The 17970-nt window shown below is 43.1% G+C and overlaps 1 protein-coding gene across 2 annotated transcripts in view; it reads left to right on the top strand.

Annotated features, from left to right (window-relative positions):
• STARD9 (StAR related lipid transfer domain containing 9) overlaps window positions 1-17970 on the top strand; it is a 327608-nt gene that overhangs the window by 45307 nt on the left and 264331 nt on the right. For both annotated transcript variants that reach the window (XM_069208915.1, XM_069208916.1), the window contains exon 3: window positions 14214-14330. In XM_069208915.1, the coding sequence (XP_069065016.1) occupies window positions 14214-14330 (117 nt within the window). The remainder of the gene's footprint in view (window positions 1-14213; window positions 14331-17970) is intronic.

Genomic DNA, 17970 nt, shown 5'->3' with positions numbered 1-17970 from the left:
TGGCTCATGATGTGACAGGATGCGGTGTGAATGATGCAGTGTGACGTGGTCTGTGTGATAGTCAGTGTTTGTGAGATGGTCTTTTGGCAGGTTGTGCATGGACCTCTAGTCAGGTGTGGTGTTTTGCAACAGTGTGTGCCGTTGTGTGTTGTGTGATGTGATGTGATGGGTTAGATTACGTTTTGTTGTGTGTGGAGGAGGGTTGTGTAATGAAGGTTGTTCAGGCCTCCTGAGATTTTTACAAGGCTTGGATCAAAAAAGTTATGCAGGTCCCCAGTGTGCGCTGCTTCTGGTTTTGCCCAGTGTTATGAGCACCTGGTTCTTGGTATAAATAAATTTTCCCCTACAGAACAACAAAACTCAGCTGCTCCTGCATCTGGCGCCACCTATTGGTATTTCTTTAGAAACTGCCTAATTACAAGTGAAAAGGGGGAGGATTGCTTTAACAATCGGTACACTTTGCTGCCTGAGCGCAGGGCCTTGAAAAGCACTGGGCATGGGTTTTAAAGATTAACCTCCCTTTGTGACAAGCCGAGGCGCGTTTAGTTGTATACACATTGATATACCAGCCTTGCTGCCCTGGTAACCTTTTTGTGTAGACATGAAGAGGTTTGGTGTGTGTGTGTTGTTTGTCAGATACACGTATGATGTCACATGTTGTACTAGGGTGCAGTGTTGAATGTAGGCCTCTCGTGTGATGTGCAGTGATAGAAAGTGGCATATTACGGTGTGTTTCGTGGGGTGCGCTTGGTGATGCTTCAGAGGGGCAGATGAAGAGAGAGAAAGGTGTGTAAATGCAGTTGGCAGGTCAGTGTGTGTTTGGGCTGAAGGTCAGATTCTTTGCTTGTGGATGACGAGCTCTGCGCCACACATCACCGGTCACCATGGGCCTTCCAGCGACCTCACCCTGCATCATCAACGTCATCTCACACTGTTCATACACACCTCACACACAGCCAACCCCGAGAACCTCATCCACACCCCTCTCTTCGGTACTCATTAGCATCACGTAGACCACAGACTCGACCTTATGCTCATAATCACCAACTATGTGGTACAACTTACAGTGGACAATACAGACACTATGACAGAACTCAACCTGGATGATGCTCTTTTCATCACAGTGACTTGGCTTGCCTCCATCTCCTTTCGCATCTTCAAGGATGGTGTAATCGCCAGGGCTGCCGGCTTTGGAGCTGGGAAACCAAGTTTGAGTCTTGGCTCCAGTTCAACATCCTGTGATTCTGGGCAAATCACTGAATCTCCCCATGCCTACCAAAAATGAATGCACCCTAGTGTAATGCAACTGGTGCTCGAGTAAAGTGCTCCAATATCTTTTGGTCAAATTTGCACTATATAAAGCTGCAGAAAAAAAAGGTTCTTTTTCCATCTGGATACAGCATCCATCATGCTGAGTGCCCTTGCAAGTCAGGAGATGGCCTCCCATTCATCCAGCAGTTAACTTGGACTTGCACTCTCTAACAACAGTCTTTAATTATTTGAAGGCTTACCTTTTAATACCCATGTTCCGCTGGCAACATTTCACCTGTTCCTCAGGTGTGCAGGAGCACAGTCAACCTTTAACGATGGAACCTCGCCCATCACCTTAGCTTCACACAGCTCCTCCAACAGCACCTTCCTTGGTGAATTTAATTTTCCAAGAGCTGCCACCTCCAAGACCATTTAGGAAACACTCTTTAGGCTTCTGAGCACTGACAACACATCAGGTTTCTGACTCACTACAAAAGCAAAATCTGTGACCCCCTGTGTACTCCCCGGCAGGACTCACCTCCTCCCCTCCACAATATTCAGACTGGTCAAACCATGCTGCCAACCCATTCTACCTTTTGCGTACTCAACAATCTAACTGAAGTCACACTGAGTTGCCCAGGAAACAATTCCCCTGATTTAAAATCAGATTGGCTACCAGCATCAGGACTCTAACACTCTTGTGGTCATAATGTGGTCCTTGCTAACAGAAACACTCAACTTTACATCCTCAACCACTTACTTTGAGCTACAGTGGACAAGGAGGCACGTGTGAGGTTCCACTCACGAAGGTCAGGCCTTCGGCTCTATGGTTCTCGTAAATACGTACGTACAGCCCATTGACTCTCCAAGGCCAATACAATATTGTGGCAAAACGTGGTGGCTCAGGAAACAAAGAGGCAATGAAACAGTCACAGAATATCACTGAGCCCTGATCACCTTATTTTTTCGGATATTCCTACACTGCTGATGGTGGTACTTGTCCCACCGACCACAATGTGGGCCGTAAGTATTACACTTTACCTCTGTTTCCATCGGAATCTCTAAGTGCATACTTTTAAGATTGTGTTGGGAATGCCTAGGTACCAGTATTAAGTGCTACAAAAACTGGGTTAATTCATCAAATTTAATCTCACCAGTATCAAGGGCCTGCACAGGCTCAGAATGGAACTTCTTCGTGGGGGTTCCATGCCCTGCTTCCAACAGTATAGGGTATTGTGGCCAAACTATTGCGTCCCAAAGTATTGGGGTGGCAAAGTATCTACAGGTAAGTATAGCTTTACTATATCTGACTTCACAAAAATGTACCTTGCCAATATACATATCTTGAAGGTATGTGGATGTGAAGCTAAGAAAAGTAAACTTGTTCCCGACTAGCATGCCAGCCCATATATGGCCATTATAGTTCAGTTTCCTAAATTGCAATCTGGCGTTAGTGCGTCCATTCTTGGGCTGAATAACCAAGTAGCCCACTGGATCAAGGGGAACTCCACGTTATATGGTTGTTCTCCATCAGAGATGCTTACGGCCAGGAGGGTGGGGTGGGTGGGGGACATGCAGAAGGATTTTGGTAGGGGGGGACTGTGTGATATCTCTTTTAGAAACCCTAGGTGGGCTAGGCACCTTATCGAATATCCGGGGGCTGCCTTCTCATCCCAGAGCAAGATTCGGGTCCTACCATTAGGATATTTTTATAGGGACATCGCCGTAAGAGTGAAACCTCTTACCCACACTGTCTCGGTACCTAATCTTGGTGTACCAGTTTCTAATCTTTTTTACCAAAATTGAGTGAACTGGATGCGACTGACTGACCCGCCTTTTGCCCCGCCTAAAGTTCCAGCCCAGGTAGAGAGACTGAGGATTCCTCGGCTATTCTCCGCCTCAGGTCCAAAAACCTGCCCAGTTAGGTCCTGTAGGTATTATGGCCTCCAGTGTGTCTGATTACTGCCTAGATGAGCTTGGAAATGGGAGGGTAAAGATCATTTATTGGAATGTGGCTGGTAAATTCGCATTTGATGATTGGGTCCTTTGTATACGTAATTATGATATAGTTTTGTTTCAGGAGACACGGGCTACGGAGTACATTGTCTTGGACGGGTACTAATATAACTCTGTTCCAGCTGTTTGCTCTGTCTCCGGCATGGCTAGGGCCGGCCTTACTTCCTGGTTCAAAGTTACCGTAGACTGTAAAGTTTCTCAAATTCCCTGGGATAGCCTCTCATTCAAGCATTCCTAGCAATTTGGCCTCTTGGTATGAGCATTGTCATTATCCATTTTTGCATTGGCTATTTTTTGATAACCTTAAAATGCTGTCTGATTTCATCTTAGGCCTGGAAGAATCGCCAGCCCCCTCAAGATTTTAACATTATTTTAGGTGGGGATTTCAGTGTTAAATTGGGGTCAATGCTGACGGCGAGTGAACAGAGTGCGTTTGATTGCATTGGCTGTGATACGCCTCCACAGGAGCAAGGGGGCCAGGCTCTTCACCAGTTTGCCAGGCTACACCACTGAGTGAATCTGCCTGAAATCCCGGATCCCCAGTATCATTCAAAAGTTACTTACGAAAGGGGTGAATGTGTTTCAGTAATCGATTATGTTTTTATGAATTTGGAACTTTGTGCCTGGGTTAAAGATGCTAAAATTGAGATGGGTGCTCATAGCGATTATAATCCCCTATATGTGGAGCTTTGTATTTTAAGAAGGATGGGTGGTCCTTCGATAATGTCAGTGCAGTCCCTTGAAACTAAGACCCAAGGACTCCGCTTTACATGGAGAAATGTGGATATGGCATCCATGTTACAGAAGCTTTGCTCTGGCCATCTCCCTCTTGTACTTGCATGTCTTCCGGATAGTGATTCCCCTTACGTAGTGTCCTCTCCTTTCAGGGAGTTAGGCTTAGCAGTGCCTGGGCTTCTGACAGAAACTAGCAAGCCGTCATCGCAGGGCTACAAATGGTTTAATCAGTCGTGTACGGAGGTGTCTACTAATTTGCATTTTGTCCTCAGGTCAGTTCCCAGGGATGTATTAAGGGTGCACCAGTGTAGGCTTGCATTTAAAAATGCGATCAAGGCCAGGCGGAGAGAGTTCCAGGATGGGTCCTGGGGTGATAGTGCGCTGGCTTGCCTGTTAAACAATACTAGAGCTTTTTGGCAGGCCATAGGAGACATCTAGGGCCATATGTACGAACACATTTTCCCATTGACACAGAATGGGAAAAACCCTTTGCAACATCTGGCCCCTAGTCTGTTTCACTGAAACCGAATTCTGTTATCACCACTATAGGCCAGGAAGCCTGGGTAGGGCATTTTAAAGGGGTCTACTGCCCCTCCAACTTTAGTGTGGTCCCTGAGGAGGAGGTTTATCAATAGAATTTTCTGTTGAGGAAGTTAGGGAGGTGATAGTCAAGAGCCCCTCTGGAAAGGGTCCGGAAGGGGTACTAATGGATCTTTACAAATCTGCTCCTGACCTTTGGGCCCCATTGCTCTGCATCTGCTTCAATGCCTTTTGTAAGACTTGTTTTCCGCAATCTTGGCATTCTGCTATTATCATCCCGGTGTTTAAAATGGGCGATCCACAGTTTCCTTCTTGATATCGCCCTATCTCGCTTCAGGATTCTGCTGTTAAACTGGTGGGCAGGATCGTTTTGGCCCATCTCCAGGAACGAGTGGGGGCAGCTGGTATCCTGTCGGAGGCGCAGTACGGGTTCCGGGAGGGGTAGGTATGGTGGCGCAATGTTTAAATCTACACCTTTTGATTGGTAGATATACTGTAGCCAGGCAGGGCTCCGTGTGCCTGTCTTTCATGGACCTGTCTGCGCTTTCTACAGTGTTCCAAGGTCTAAGCTTTGAGAGATTCTGATTACCTCGGGGACTGATTATGATTTAGTCCAATTTTTGAGAGCCTTCCGCCATGCTCTCTCAGCCTCTGTATGGTACGGCCCCCCAGGGGAAAGGACTGAGAGTTTCAGTATTGTGCATGGTGTCAGACAGGGGTGTGTTTTAGCCCAGCTGTCATTTTTATTATATATTAATGGCCCTGGCTCTCTTTTGTCTGCAACAGCTTCTGATGCTCCCACGATAGCTGGTAAACACATCCCAGTGATGTTTCACACGGACGATGAAGTTTTGATTGCTAGGACCCCTTATGGTTTGAAGCTCCTATTTGATGAGATGTGTTTGTGGGGTCTTTAGGCTTGTCCACAAATCGTGCTAAAACTTTACCATGTCATGTAATTTGAAGCAGTCAAAAATGAGTGGCACCAGTTTACAAGGTCAGCGAGTGGCTTTTACCTAGAAATGTCCTTATCTACGGTGGTTTTTGATTCCAAGGGGAGTTGGGGGCCCTGTGTATCAGTGGTTAGGCGTATGTTTTCAGATTTTATTGATTATGTCTTCTGCTTAGCGAGACACATAGGGAAAAAAAACAGTGGCCCCTCTTTTGAAGGTTTATAGGAGGAAATTCCTTGCAGTGTTGATGTATGGGGCAGGTCTGTGGGTTTATAGTAATTCTGAGGCTTTACAAGGAGTGCAAAGAAGAGCCCAGAGGAGACTCCCGTATGTTCGTCCCCCATGCCCCACCTACATCACGCACCGGGAACAAGGAATTGAGTATTTGGTGGACTCTTTGCCTCGCTCCTGTGATGCTGTGGTGCTTGATGTGGAATAGCTCTTACGCTGTGTTTAATAGGGACATTATTCTAGACTGCTTAGCCTGTGATAGAGGGCTTAAAATTCCTTGGTGTAATCATGTAAAGTTGCTGCTTGGTGACTTGGGGTTCCCGCAGTCCTTTAAAAACCAGAAACCTTGACTAAGCAGGGGATGGCCCAGGTCAAACTCTTGTTTAAGACGCAATGGCAGAACCTAAGGGCTGTGGAGGATCTCTCTAAATCTACAGATGGGGCTTATATTGCTCTAAGTGACACTAATTGGTTCTACTGCTTATCTGGGGTGGTTTGATTCCTCCTGAGAAAGAATGATTTTAACAAGCTTTCGATTGGGCTTTTTAAGATGGCACCTAAACTTCCCGTTGGGACAGTTCGACTCATCTTGTATCATGATATACCTGTGTGATGAGGTCTCGCTGCAAGCTTTGTTGCATTTTTTTTTTTTTTTTTTGTGTAAATTGTATCGGGACCGCTCTAGTCTTTATCTAATCCCGACCATTAGGAATCAAGGGATCCCCTCTTCTCTGTCTGCCTTAGAGCTCCTTCAGTCTCTAGAGTCTCCCACGATTTGTGTGACTGTATGTTCCTTCTTAAAAGCTGCTATCAAGAGAAGAAAGTTGATGGTTTTTATTGGTGCTTATTTTTATATGCTGTTTTAATCTTGTTCTCAGTTGTATTTTATCTTTTATGTTATATTAAAATGTAACAAATGATTTTATTGGGTTGTTTTTGAGAATATTTATTTTTATTCTTATATATGTTATTTTTTCTTGATGCACTTTTATGGTCACCGTCGTGTCCGAAATGATGATTTAAACAAACAAACTAACTAAACTAATATATATATATATATTTACATTCAAGATATTTTGGGCCACAGTAGTTTTGTATCAAAATGTTTGTCCCCAGTGTTCTTATGTAGAACCACAATAAAGTTATCATAGGCCCAGGGATTTTATAATCATGATATCTGACCGGAAATGTTGTAAAGTGTTGTTAAATATGCTTCACACAAACGGTGTGTGCCATGTACCTGCACTCGTGTGTGGGTGCATGTACACATATGCTTACATTCGTATGGACAAGTATGTGTGTTTGTGTGTGTGTTTGTACATGAAGGGGACTAATCACTGCTTCTGATTGACAGGACTCAGCAAAACTACCAGGGGCGTAGCTTCAAGTTAGTGTTTTGAAGTGTTACACCCCCCTAATAAATGTATTTTGTGATAAATAGTTGGGTACAGCAGCTTTCATTCGGGTATGGTGAGGTGTCTGTCAGAGTTCACCAGGAATGTTTTCAGACAAAAATGCACACACACTCTCTCCCTCTTTCTGCTTGGAAAGTCTTCAAAAATGTTGGTTATTTCACAAAATGTGTTTTTTCTCCCTTAGTACCCCTACCAATCCGCATTCCTCTCCCTCTTCGCTGTCCCTTAAGCCCTTCCCATGCCCCCTGCTTGTCGTATAATGTATTTTAACATTATATGTCAGCCTGATTGGTGGGAAATCTGAAGCTCACCCCTCCCCATCCTTTCACTCTTGCCGAGCAAGCTTCGCCCCTGGGAAACCAAGGGAAGCAGATCTTTTTCAGCCGGGAGTCTCTCCGCAGAGCTTACCATGTGTTGCACAGTCCACCCTGCATAGAGACCTCACCGAACAAGCCTGCCTTGTCTGAGCAGCACTGATGGAACATTTCACCTATCTACCTTATTAGTGGATTTTCATGTAGCCTTTCTTCCAAGAAGTTCCTTGGAGTGTCGGTATTTCATCAGCTTTGTTCTCACAGAGATAGGAAACTTTGGTGACATGCAGTACTTATAACAGAATTTATCAGCCCAGTTGAGCACAGCACTCTGGCAAAATATTAAACAAGCATTTGCAATGCAAAAGGTCTTGCATTTGTGAGAGTTAGAGCTTTGGCAATGAAAATTACAATGTCTTTTATTTAGGTCTTTTGGTTTGGAGTGCAGGGATGTATGTTGTGTGGAGTGGAAATTTGTGGTTTGTATTTGAATTGTGCAGTGTGGAATTGTGTGGTACGGAGTGTGTGTGCTGTGGAATTATGTGGCACTGTGAATATATATGGGTGAGAGCTGCATAGCATAGATAGAAAGGAAGATAGAGGTAGTTTATTTAGGAACTGGTGGAAGCGTCCCTCACACAGAAGGTACAGTGAAAGCCTCCCTCACAGTTCCAAAGGCACACTGCAGGAGAGGTGGGTCGTAATTCTGATTTCAATAGTTGTTTCGGGAGTCATATCGCATCTGTTTAATGACAGATTATCTCGAGAGCCTAGGAATGGGTGAATTACAATGTCCCCTATTGATTACATTCCGAGCTTGTTTCCCAGTATCCTGCCGCGAAAGATTGTGGCGCTTTCGTTTGAGTGAGAGATGGCCTTGATGACTCTGAGCGAGGCAAAGAAGGTTTATATTGCCCATGGATTTCAGGTAAACTCTGTACTATTTTAGTCTCTGCAGGCATGAAATGGCCTATGGCGGTAATCGCCCAAGATTTCCAAATGGGAGTTACGCAGGGTTGTACAGCACTTACTTCTGCTGCTTCGTGAGGCTAAAAAAATTGTGCGTGAATGTAAGACAAATGGCCCAGAAGTGAAAGCCTACAAGTAACAGGGGCAGTCTCATGGGTGTGAGCAGCACACCAAAAGGAGGGACAAATGTAAGCAACTGCCCACAGAAAAGCAAGGATTTTCAAAGGGCATGCAAAGGAACCAATTACAAGAGGTGGGCGTGTTCTAAGCCCACAAATGAGTTACACCATGCCTCATAGAGGCAGCGCAAGCGCTGCCCATGTGAGGACTAAAAAAAGCCTTTATTTCTTCTGACAGATCATTAGGAGGGAGTGCACTAAGAGACGTCTTGTAGCAGCCTCAGCAATTTTAGAAAAAAGTTTAAAAAGAACACACTATCTATCGCCCTTCACACTCATGCAACTGCAAGGTTTTAAGGAGGGCTGCGTTTAGCCCTTAGAGAGCCCACATTATTATTTCATTGGGCTTTCTCATCAAAGATAGCTCAGTGCTTAATTTGTTAAAAGATAAGTGAAGGGGCCCAATGTGTTTTTTTCGGAGGAACGCTGGGGTTGCGATTACCACGAGCGCCCAGTCTTGTTTGCTCCTTATGCCTCTTTCTTCCACCACCCTTCTCTTCTTGTCTCTTTATATCACTCTTGCGAGTTCTTTTCCAAACCTACTTTCTCCATTTTTCACTGTTTTTGTATGTTTCTCTTTCTTCTTGGTTCTCTGTTTTTGGCTTCTATCTCTTGGTCTTTGTATGATGAGAAAAAATGTAACTTTTCTAAAAATGATTCAATTTTCCACCACATGAAAGCACCGGCACAAATTAAGAAGACAGCTACACAAGTGAAATAAGGAGAATAACTTGCTGGTAAAATAGATAAAACGCTTAACTTTCAGATACGGACTTACATTTTTGAATGCTAGTTAAGTATTTTGGGAGAAAGAGACTAAAAAGTAACATGAGGGTTAATTTCTATTTATTTTGAACATGGAACAGATATCTTGCAAGATTACAAGCAAAAGCGAACACCCTATTATTTGCTGTTGCCAAATTTTACAATAATCTGCCTAGCTCCACAGTGATTCCTACCTTGCGAGAAGTAGAATCGAGGCTTATCCCAACAATGGCATGTAGGATTATCTTAGAAAGATTAACACAATGCAAAAATAAAGAAACACAAATAGAGATATCGAGAAAGGATTTGAGCAGGTCTCAAGATGTATTAATTATAATGGTGTTAATGTACAAGATCCGACGCAAACATAGCAGTAATGTTGATATCTAGGTAGGCTCAGTTTTTAAGTCAATTTTAAGGTTTTGCCTTATTTATATAAAAATACATTTTTATATTTAGTATATTTTAAAATGCATAAGATGAGTTCAGCTTATTTCCAGATATCTTTTTTTGTATTCATCATTCCTAATGTTTTTGTTTATAAGGTGGACTTGGGCTATCCCATGACACAAGTTATCATTATCTCACACCTATAGATCTGCTGAGGAGGGAAATGGGGTTTACCACCATTGTTATGGCCATTCGCTTTAGATAGCGAGAAAGCCCATCTGTCACAAAAGAAGAATATCCAAGAGTTTAGGAAACTTGAAGCCCCTCTGTGCTCAGCTGCCAAAAGATGGCAAAAGTGGCCTACAGGCAGACAAGGATGCAGTAAATTATTTTGAGGATGCGCAAAATGAGAGTAGAAGAGGCAACTTTACCCAGAAACTATTTCAGATCTAAAGGAGGTAACAGTGAATACAAGTCTCACTGGGTCCCAAGATCATCTTCTCTGCTTAATGAAGATTAATTTGTGGATAAAGTAACATTAGTAAAAGAGATCAGAAGAGAACATGAAATAGATGTGTCAATAGGGACTTGTTCCATCTATTACCCATAGATAAAGTAACACCAGCAAGACATCTTTAAAGGGATGAATATCATGCAACGCTCCACTGATCCTTTCCCTTCGTTCCCTATAAAAACAGTTTTCCTTGTCAATGGCCTGATCATCGCAAAGATTGCATATTGCTCATTCATGGATGGCAAAGCCAAACATTGCTTCAAGAAGTCACGGGTAGTTCTTTTACTCCAGATTGTTTCTAAGAGTCAGTAGACCTAGAACACTGCAGTCTGATTGTGTGAAGCCATTTACTTGCTAATATCTTGGAGAAGGTGATGACATCACAAACCAAGCTCACACTTTGAGTCTTTTGCTTTGTTCGAGAAACTGTAATCCGAGCTAATGCCCCACAGGTTCATGGAGATAATCTTGTTGGATGTCGGAGGAGGCTCCTTGAGTTGAGTTATGAGGTGACTACACTGCCACTGGACCTCAGCCTCTTGGCAGACTTTGAAATCAGATGTGACCACACCCTTCTCATCGACTATGGCTTATTTCAGGGGTATCTGCTTACTGCTTTGACTGATTCATCATTTGTTTGCCTATCCAGACATACCAGGTAGTGAGAAATTAGCATGGCAGCTGTAGGGTTCTGATTTGAAGGGCCAGAAGTCTCCCCATGATTCCCTCTAACGTTTATATTTACTTGTAACCTTCACACTCTCGGCCAGAGGTAAAGGAGCTTTTCCCTGAGTGGTGCAAAACTCCCCCCGTTTGTCCAGTTTGAGTGATTCGATTCAAACTTGAATGAAGATGTTGATGGTGGGCTTTATGACTTTGGTGAAAAAAACTTTGTATTTCCGATAAAACTCGGCAAAAAGGGAATGCAGAAATAGGGCTCTTGAAGTAGACCAAACCCCAGGGAGTTGTTTTTGATTGTCATCACACTATGGAAGAAAATTTTAAAACTCTGGCTGAGGCCTGTGGCTGCTACATTCATCTAATGACCAATTTCTGAAACTGTGTATAAGACACAAATAGAGCTACAATGGCGTGAACAGTTATAGTGTCCAGGCTAGACAATTGCTGCTCTGTTTCTGTGGGAGCATTGCACAATATTCTGAGGTCTTCAAAATTTTCAAAATGCCTTTCCATGGTTGGTAGCTGGTGTTGGTTATCCGGGGTACACCAGCCTGTCAATACATAAACCAAAATGGCTGCTAGTGGCAAGCCAAGTTAGTTTTCGTTCCCTGGTCCTGATCTATAAAACTATCACTCTGATGGGCCAGAGGTACTTGCACACCAGACTTAAACCTCATGTACCTGGAGTCTCATTCAGGTCGCAGGACACCGCTTGGCTTGTTTACTTTAAATCTGATTTAAATGCCCAGGAGTGCCATTTTTCGCATGGTGGTCCTGGACAAGGAAATCTAGTAACAGTTGCCTCGCCATAAATAAGGCAGAGGGACCATCACTAGTCCTTGTCGCCCAGTGATGGACGGAAGCCAAGTCCAGGGTTTCCACTGATGGAGCCAGCTGATCCATCATAAGTGGGAGCCCTACGGCTTCTCCCCCTCCAAAAGAGATTGGGAAACTGCAAGTTTGTTGGGGGTTGTAAACCAAGAATTTATCTTAGTTCACTCGCTGCACCAAACTCTAAATGACCCTCGTTGTGTTCAAACAACAACAACAGCAAAGTAGAATATAATTCAGCACTTCATACAGGGAATATTTAGCAGGAAAGACAAGGAAAAGTCAAACAGAGAAGAAATGAAAGTTTAAAGTTTTGGCCAGGAGAGGCTCCCTGGCCTCAAGGACTCCCTCTAAGATGCCTGGTGGTATGGAGGTAGAAGGAGAGAGGTGGGACCACCTGTAGGGCTGCTCCTGGCATGGAAAGGGGGTTTGTTTGGATGCAGTGCAGGGTGGGTCCTGCTTCACCATAGCAGGGAGCCTGCTAAGACTCCTAACGCCCAACTCCTATGATGTGGGTGGTGTTCACATAAGCCACTGAGAATGAACTCCAAGTTTCCTATCCTTGCATTCCTGCTGCTCCGTTGTCAGTCTGCTGGTGGAGGCCTTTCCTGCTTTAAGTCTGTCGGTGGAATACTGGGCTTCAGCAGGGATGCTAAAATATGTTACCTTTCTGTGTAGAGAAAACTTATTCATGAGAGCGCCTTAAATACCCAATGAAAAGAGAGTCTCTGAATGCCACTCACAACCACGTGTTTTTTAACAATGGCACATGAGCCCAGTGTTATTAAAGCTAAGCCTTTACAGCCACTGTTTTAAGAAGTTTAGTTAAGTGGAAAATTTTAAAGAACCCCTGGCCAGGCATAGCCATGCAGGCACTGTGTTTCTCCCTGTTCGGGTCAGAGTTCATGTTTTTTTAAGATCAACAGTTTTTATTGTATGTTCAAAATGTAAAATTCGTGATGAGTGTTTTCTTGCATGCTTTTGTGCACAGTGACACTTCTTATTCTGCATCAAAGTCAGTAGCACTGAAATCAGGCCAATTATTGAGGTCAAAAAATAAAATGACAGTGCCTTCTTAATGAGCAGTGAGTTCAGATTAATCAGCACTCATTTCTCTGGAAAACCGAATGAGGAAGGGACATAAGTGCACTTGCTCAAATTGTTTGTCCAACTTCAGCATCAATATTATCCCGTAGTAGAAAGTTACAAATGATGATTCTACTCAAAATAGCTAACAGCTTACAGAAATCAAATAATGTATTTTTAAAATAGTTGATATTTATTAAATCAATTATGCACAATATGCCACACCTTTATTGCACCCTCCCTTCAATATGAAGTCACATCCCCCTTCATAATCAATCCACATACCAGCTATATGATAAATGCATACATTGTCACTTGTTAGTGTGAAATAAAGGTCTAGTTTGCTCAGATCATGTGATAAAGATTAACAAAGGTATCTATATAACCGTGAGGGATAGCTGTACAAAAAATCCTTAGCAGCGTTTCGTCACCTTTTTTTGAAGAAACCCAGAACCAGAGTTCTAATGAACTGGATTTGGTAGTATGATAATGTATTCCTTTGATTGTTCCAATATTAGATTGTAGCTCTGTAATCCTTCTAAAAAGAGGCAGGCGAGTGAATAAAGGACTCCAGCCCAGAAAACACTCAATAATCCTATCATGTCCAGCATGACGTTGACATGCAGGATGAGAACAGGATAGGGTGACTAAGGCCAACACATTTATCCCAACTTAAAGTTCTTATTGACACATTTTCCATCACTGTGCTCATTTGTGGAACATTGATATTATTTTTAACAAACTATGCTGCGAGTCTCGTGATCAAATTCTTTAGTCAGAAGATGGCCATTGCTCAAGTTGGCGCAGCTCATGCCATTAGATATAGGGAGCTGGAAACCTCTCAAAGCAGACCAGGCTCGGCTCCTCCGCTAGGGGGGAGGAGCGCCGCCCCCCACCAGCAGCAGCAAACCTTTTAATAAAAAACGATAATAAACTATGTTTATTATTGTTTTTTAGTAAAAGGGGCAAGGCCACGGGCTGTGACTAGTAGTGATGGGGAGTGCGTAGCTCTCCCTCTCATTGCGCATGTATGTTCGGCCGGCTGTCTGGGGCAGCCCAAACACACATGCGCAGTAGGCTCTCTCCTGGCCGGCGCTGCGTTGCCAGGCTGGAGAGAGCAGGCACAGGCTCCCAGTTTGCCTGGGAGCGCTCCCAGCCAATCCTAACGCTGCTCTGAGCAGCGTCCGGATTGGTTGCAGAGCAGGCTGGGAGCCTGTGCCTGCCTGCAGCAGAGAGTGGCGCAGTGATAACGGCGGCGACAGCGATCTCACAGGTACGTTTTGTAGCGCGAACAGTACACAGTGATGAGTTTTGTAAAGCTTTGTCCTTTCTGTCCCCATCAGCTGGATGGACGACTTGAATACTCTGGAGAAGCCCGGAAAGGCATCCTGGAGTTTGGCTTCGATTACTGTTACTGGTCGGTTGACACTGAAGACCCCAACTATGCCTCTCAGGAAGTGGTGAGTGGTAATCTTATTGTTTTTGTTAATTTGTTGATTTATTCCTCGTGAAAAGTTTCCAAGTTTAGTGGCTACTGTCCAGTTCTTGTGTATAATGCAGAGCATGCATCATATATGCATTAATATATGTAGCCATTTCTGAAACAGAGCGATTTAAGCTAATGGCGTAATGCCTGTGCAAAGGCTTATTTAAGCTGAGGTCTGAATAAACTGAATATAACAGGTTCACAAACGAGACAAAGGTAAAAGGTTGGCTGTCAGTGATTTGTAGAGAGAGTGACATTGACATGCTGTTTGTTACTGTCAACAGCCTATGTGGTTTCCAGGAGACCTGGACCCATTTTAAAGAAGTTCAGCATCTGGCCTGGCCCTCTCGGTGTCACCTCTCAGTATGAAGGACATCACGGATATGTTATGGTACCTGATGCAAGCATCCAAACTACCATACAGTGATGGGCATAAACAGTGTGTGTGACGCTAACTCCATCCTCCTCCTTCCCATATAACATACGGGTGTAATTCCGCCATCTAGGCCTGTTTTTTACTCAACATCACTTTCCATTCTGTTTTCACATTTTCGATTACATTTACTGGCCTACAAGTTCCATTCTACAAAGTACTCTTGCCAAACACCCCAAAAGTATCTGAAGGTTTCTACAACTGGCATGAGCAACCTGGGTGCCGTGTCCAAAGATATATATGAGTACTGGCAGTCACCCTTTTAAGATAGTCTGGTATTTGTGTGATTTCTGAGGTTGGCAGTGATATCATTGTGGTACTTTAAGGTGTTGTGATTAGCGATGTTCCTCTTGATTACATCAGCGGGGACGCAGATGATGGAGTTCAAGGTGCCACGTATGAGATTATCATAAAAGCACTGAGGACCTGATTCACAAAGGTAAATGTAAACTGATAGTAAGTTTGCTACTCTCTTGGAATTCAAAAACTACATGCAGAGTTTTATGGCTCTGCACTTTGTGTGTGGAGTTCTGCGCACCCAGTGACTCTGCAGTCAGGGTGGAGAACTCTGCACACATAAGTATAGGGAGCGTGGAGTTGTAAAACTCCACACGTAGTTTGTGAATTGCATTTTTCAGTAGATTTTGTAGTACTACAAAACAAACTACAAAGTCTAGTTTGTGAATCTGGTATGAGTATTTAGGTCTGTGTTGCTGGCTAGCTTTCAGATTTGATCAGTTCTTTATATTTGAGTCCAAACCTTAGTGATACTTCGACTGAAGTTATTTCAATTAAACGTGAGTGTTTGTATTATGCACAACAACGTGTATCACTTTTAAGCTTTATTTTACAATAGAACTGTTTTTTCTTTAAACTTCTGGCTGAAGAGAGACAAGGCTAAACTGAGTACTCAGTTGCATGGCTGGTTTTGGTTACACAATTCTTTTAATAATGTACATATTTATGTACGTATGGACAATAATATACAAAATATTATATGTTATAGCCTATCAAAGCTACCTTCAGATAGTGAATAGGTTCTGTTACTATGCTTATTAAGTGTTGTAGAGGTCATATGTTAGATGTAAACACAATTGAACTGATACTAGCCAAACAGATACATGTATGTGAAGATATTGAGAATTGTAGGGGCAGGAGGCGAGGCAAATAGGAAAGCACAGGCCCCATCTTCTGGGATTTCTAGGTATACAGCCTAGGTGCCACAATTAGTGTAGTTGCAAGTGAAATGTAAGATCCACAAGTTTTATCAAAGTGTGGTTGTAAGAAACACTCCAGACAAACCCAGTACAGCTTGCCCAAATATTTTTCTATGTTCTCTGCAAAGCTCCATAGAAATCTTGCCCAAGGGCAGAGACTCCTTGAATGATTCTTGACTCATTCTCAGGTAGTGTGGGATGTGTTCAAAACTAACTTTGGGGTGTGGTGCTGGAGGGTTTTGGGGAAGAGAGTAGAAGGAATCAACAATTGTAATAAGCCACATTATGAAAGAGTAAGCAGTTGTCAATGCCAATAGGTCTGGCTTTAAATAAATGTATGGTAATGAGAAGCATTACAAGTAACTAGCACGGGCATGGATATGTATTTGTGTGAAAGCAACAAACTATAGAATAGTATTGGTGCAGGTTGAAAGTGACAGTTGGATTTTAAGTCAGACCTAAACATCCATGTAGGTGAAAGACTTTCCTCCTTCCATCTGTGCTGCTGTGAGAGAAAAACACCATCAATTATCTAGTTATCTGACACTTTATTGGCATTACAGTGTAATGTTTGCCCATGAAAGTTCAAACACATGCAGCTGCATAAATAAACAACCCTATCAAAGCTGGTGGAGGGCAAGCACTTTTTTTGTGGACGCACACAACTTCTGCTCAATCAAAACGTGTGCTCCTGGCTCCCAACATGTGGGCGAGCCAATGCCCCTCTCTAGTGATGTTCACATAACCGTCTGGCGACAGCTGAGCTGGTGAGCCAGACTATGAAAAGGCACAGTACAAGACAAGTATATCAAAATGTAATATGTATTGACAAACAAAAACATTCAAACAAATGATAAGTGCAACTGGTGAAAAGTAACATATCAAGTTATGACATCGGGACCATCCAGTAACACGGAAGTCTTTGTTAGTAGATGTTTCTAATTTGTTTAGCTTGATAATTAATTCCTGTTTACTCGGTTCAAATATGGGCCTTTAGCAGGATGTGGGGCATAATGAGGTTCATCTGCTGGTGATGTGGACTTCTGGGCAGGAGCCTGCGGCCAGTGACGGACTTTAACCTTCAGATTTAGACTCTGATCTGGAGCAAAATTTAGTCCAGCAAGGAAGATTGGTGCCCTGTGTGCGTGGGCTTTCACAGCTACAGACACCCTTTTTTGAGCTCAGGATGAAGAATGAAGGTGCAGACAAGACAAATCAGGTAAGAGAAGGTGCTCTACAAGAGCCATTGGGGCGTCCAAGGTCATCAGAATGAGTTGGAATTTCTTGAAATGAGTTCTCTGTTCATTTGTCAGAGCTTGGACACACTCATCACTCAATCCTGGTGAGGTCAAGCAAACAGGGGTCCATAGACTAGTTATTAACCACAATTCTTACATAGAATGTACTGCATATTGAATATACGCCTTTGCTTCAGCAATCTATATCATGTGTTTCTAAATGCAATGGAGAATGTCCAATACTGTTAATACGCTGATCTCCGAAAACTAAACAGAAGATTACTCAAACAGTATTTCTCTGAGCAAATTTAAAATGGATATGTATAATTAATTTGGTATCTGAAAAAAAGTCTCTCAAGGTTTTCAGGCATTCAAGTCAAATCTAATAAACTATTGTTTTCGTGAGACACTCGTGCATATCATCTGAATAGCACTGGAACACACTCAAGTTACCAGTGTAGTATATACAAGAGTAAAGGGTTGGGCCATTTAAAAGAATTGTGCAAAGAATAAGGTAGACTTGAAGGCCTTAGACCTCAGCAGAGGCAAAAAGAGGAGGTGAACTTTTTGTGTAGCAGACAGCTCAGTGGGGGATCCGAATAGAGACATTGGGATACAGAAGAAAACACAGTGATGTGTTCCAATAAAGTTACTGCATGCACACTCTATGCTTGTATAAGCTAATCCTTAAAGAAAGGATGCTAATTAGCAAATACAGTCAGTATT

Source organism: Pleurodeles waltl, chromosome 9 (genome assembly GCF_031143425.1).
Source record: "Pleurodeles waltl isolate 20211129_DDA chromosome 9, aPleWal1.hap1.20221129, whole genome shotgun sequence".
In the NCBI taxonomy this organism is placed as follows: Eukaryota; Metazoa; Chordata; class Amphibia; order Caudata; family Salamandridae; genus Pleurodeles; species Pleurodeles waltl.
The sequence above is the reverse complement of the archived record's forward strand: the minus strand, read 5'-3'. Positions and strand labels throughout refer to the sequence as shown.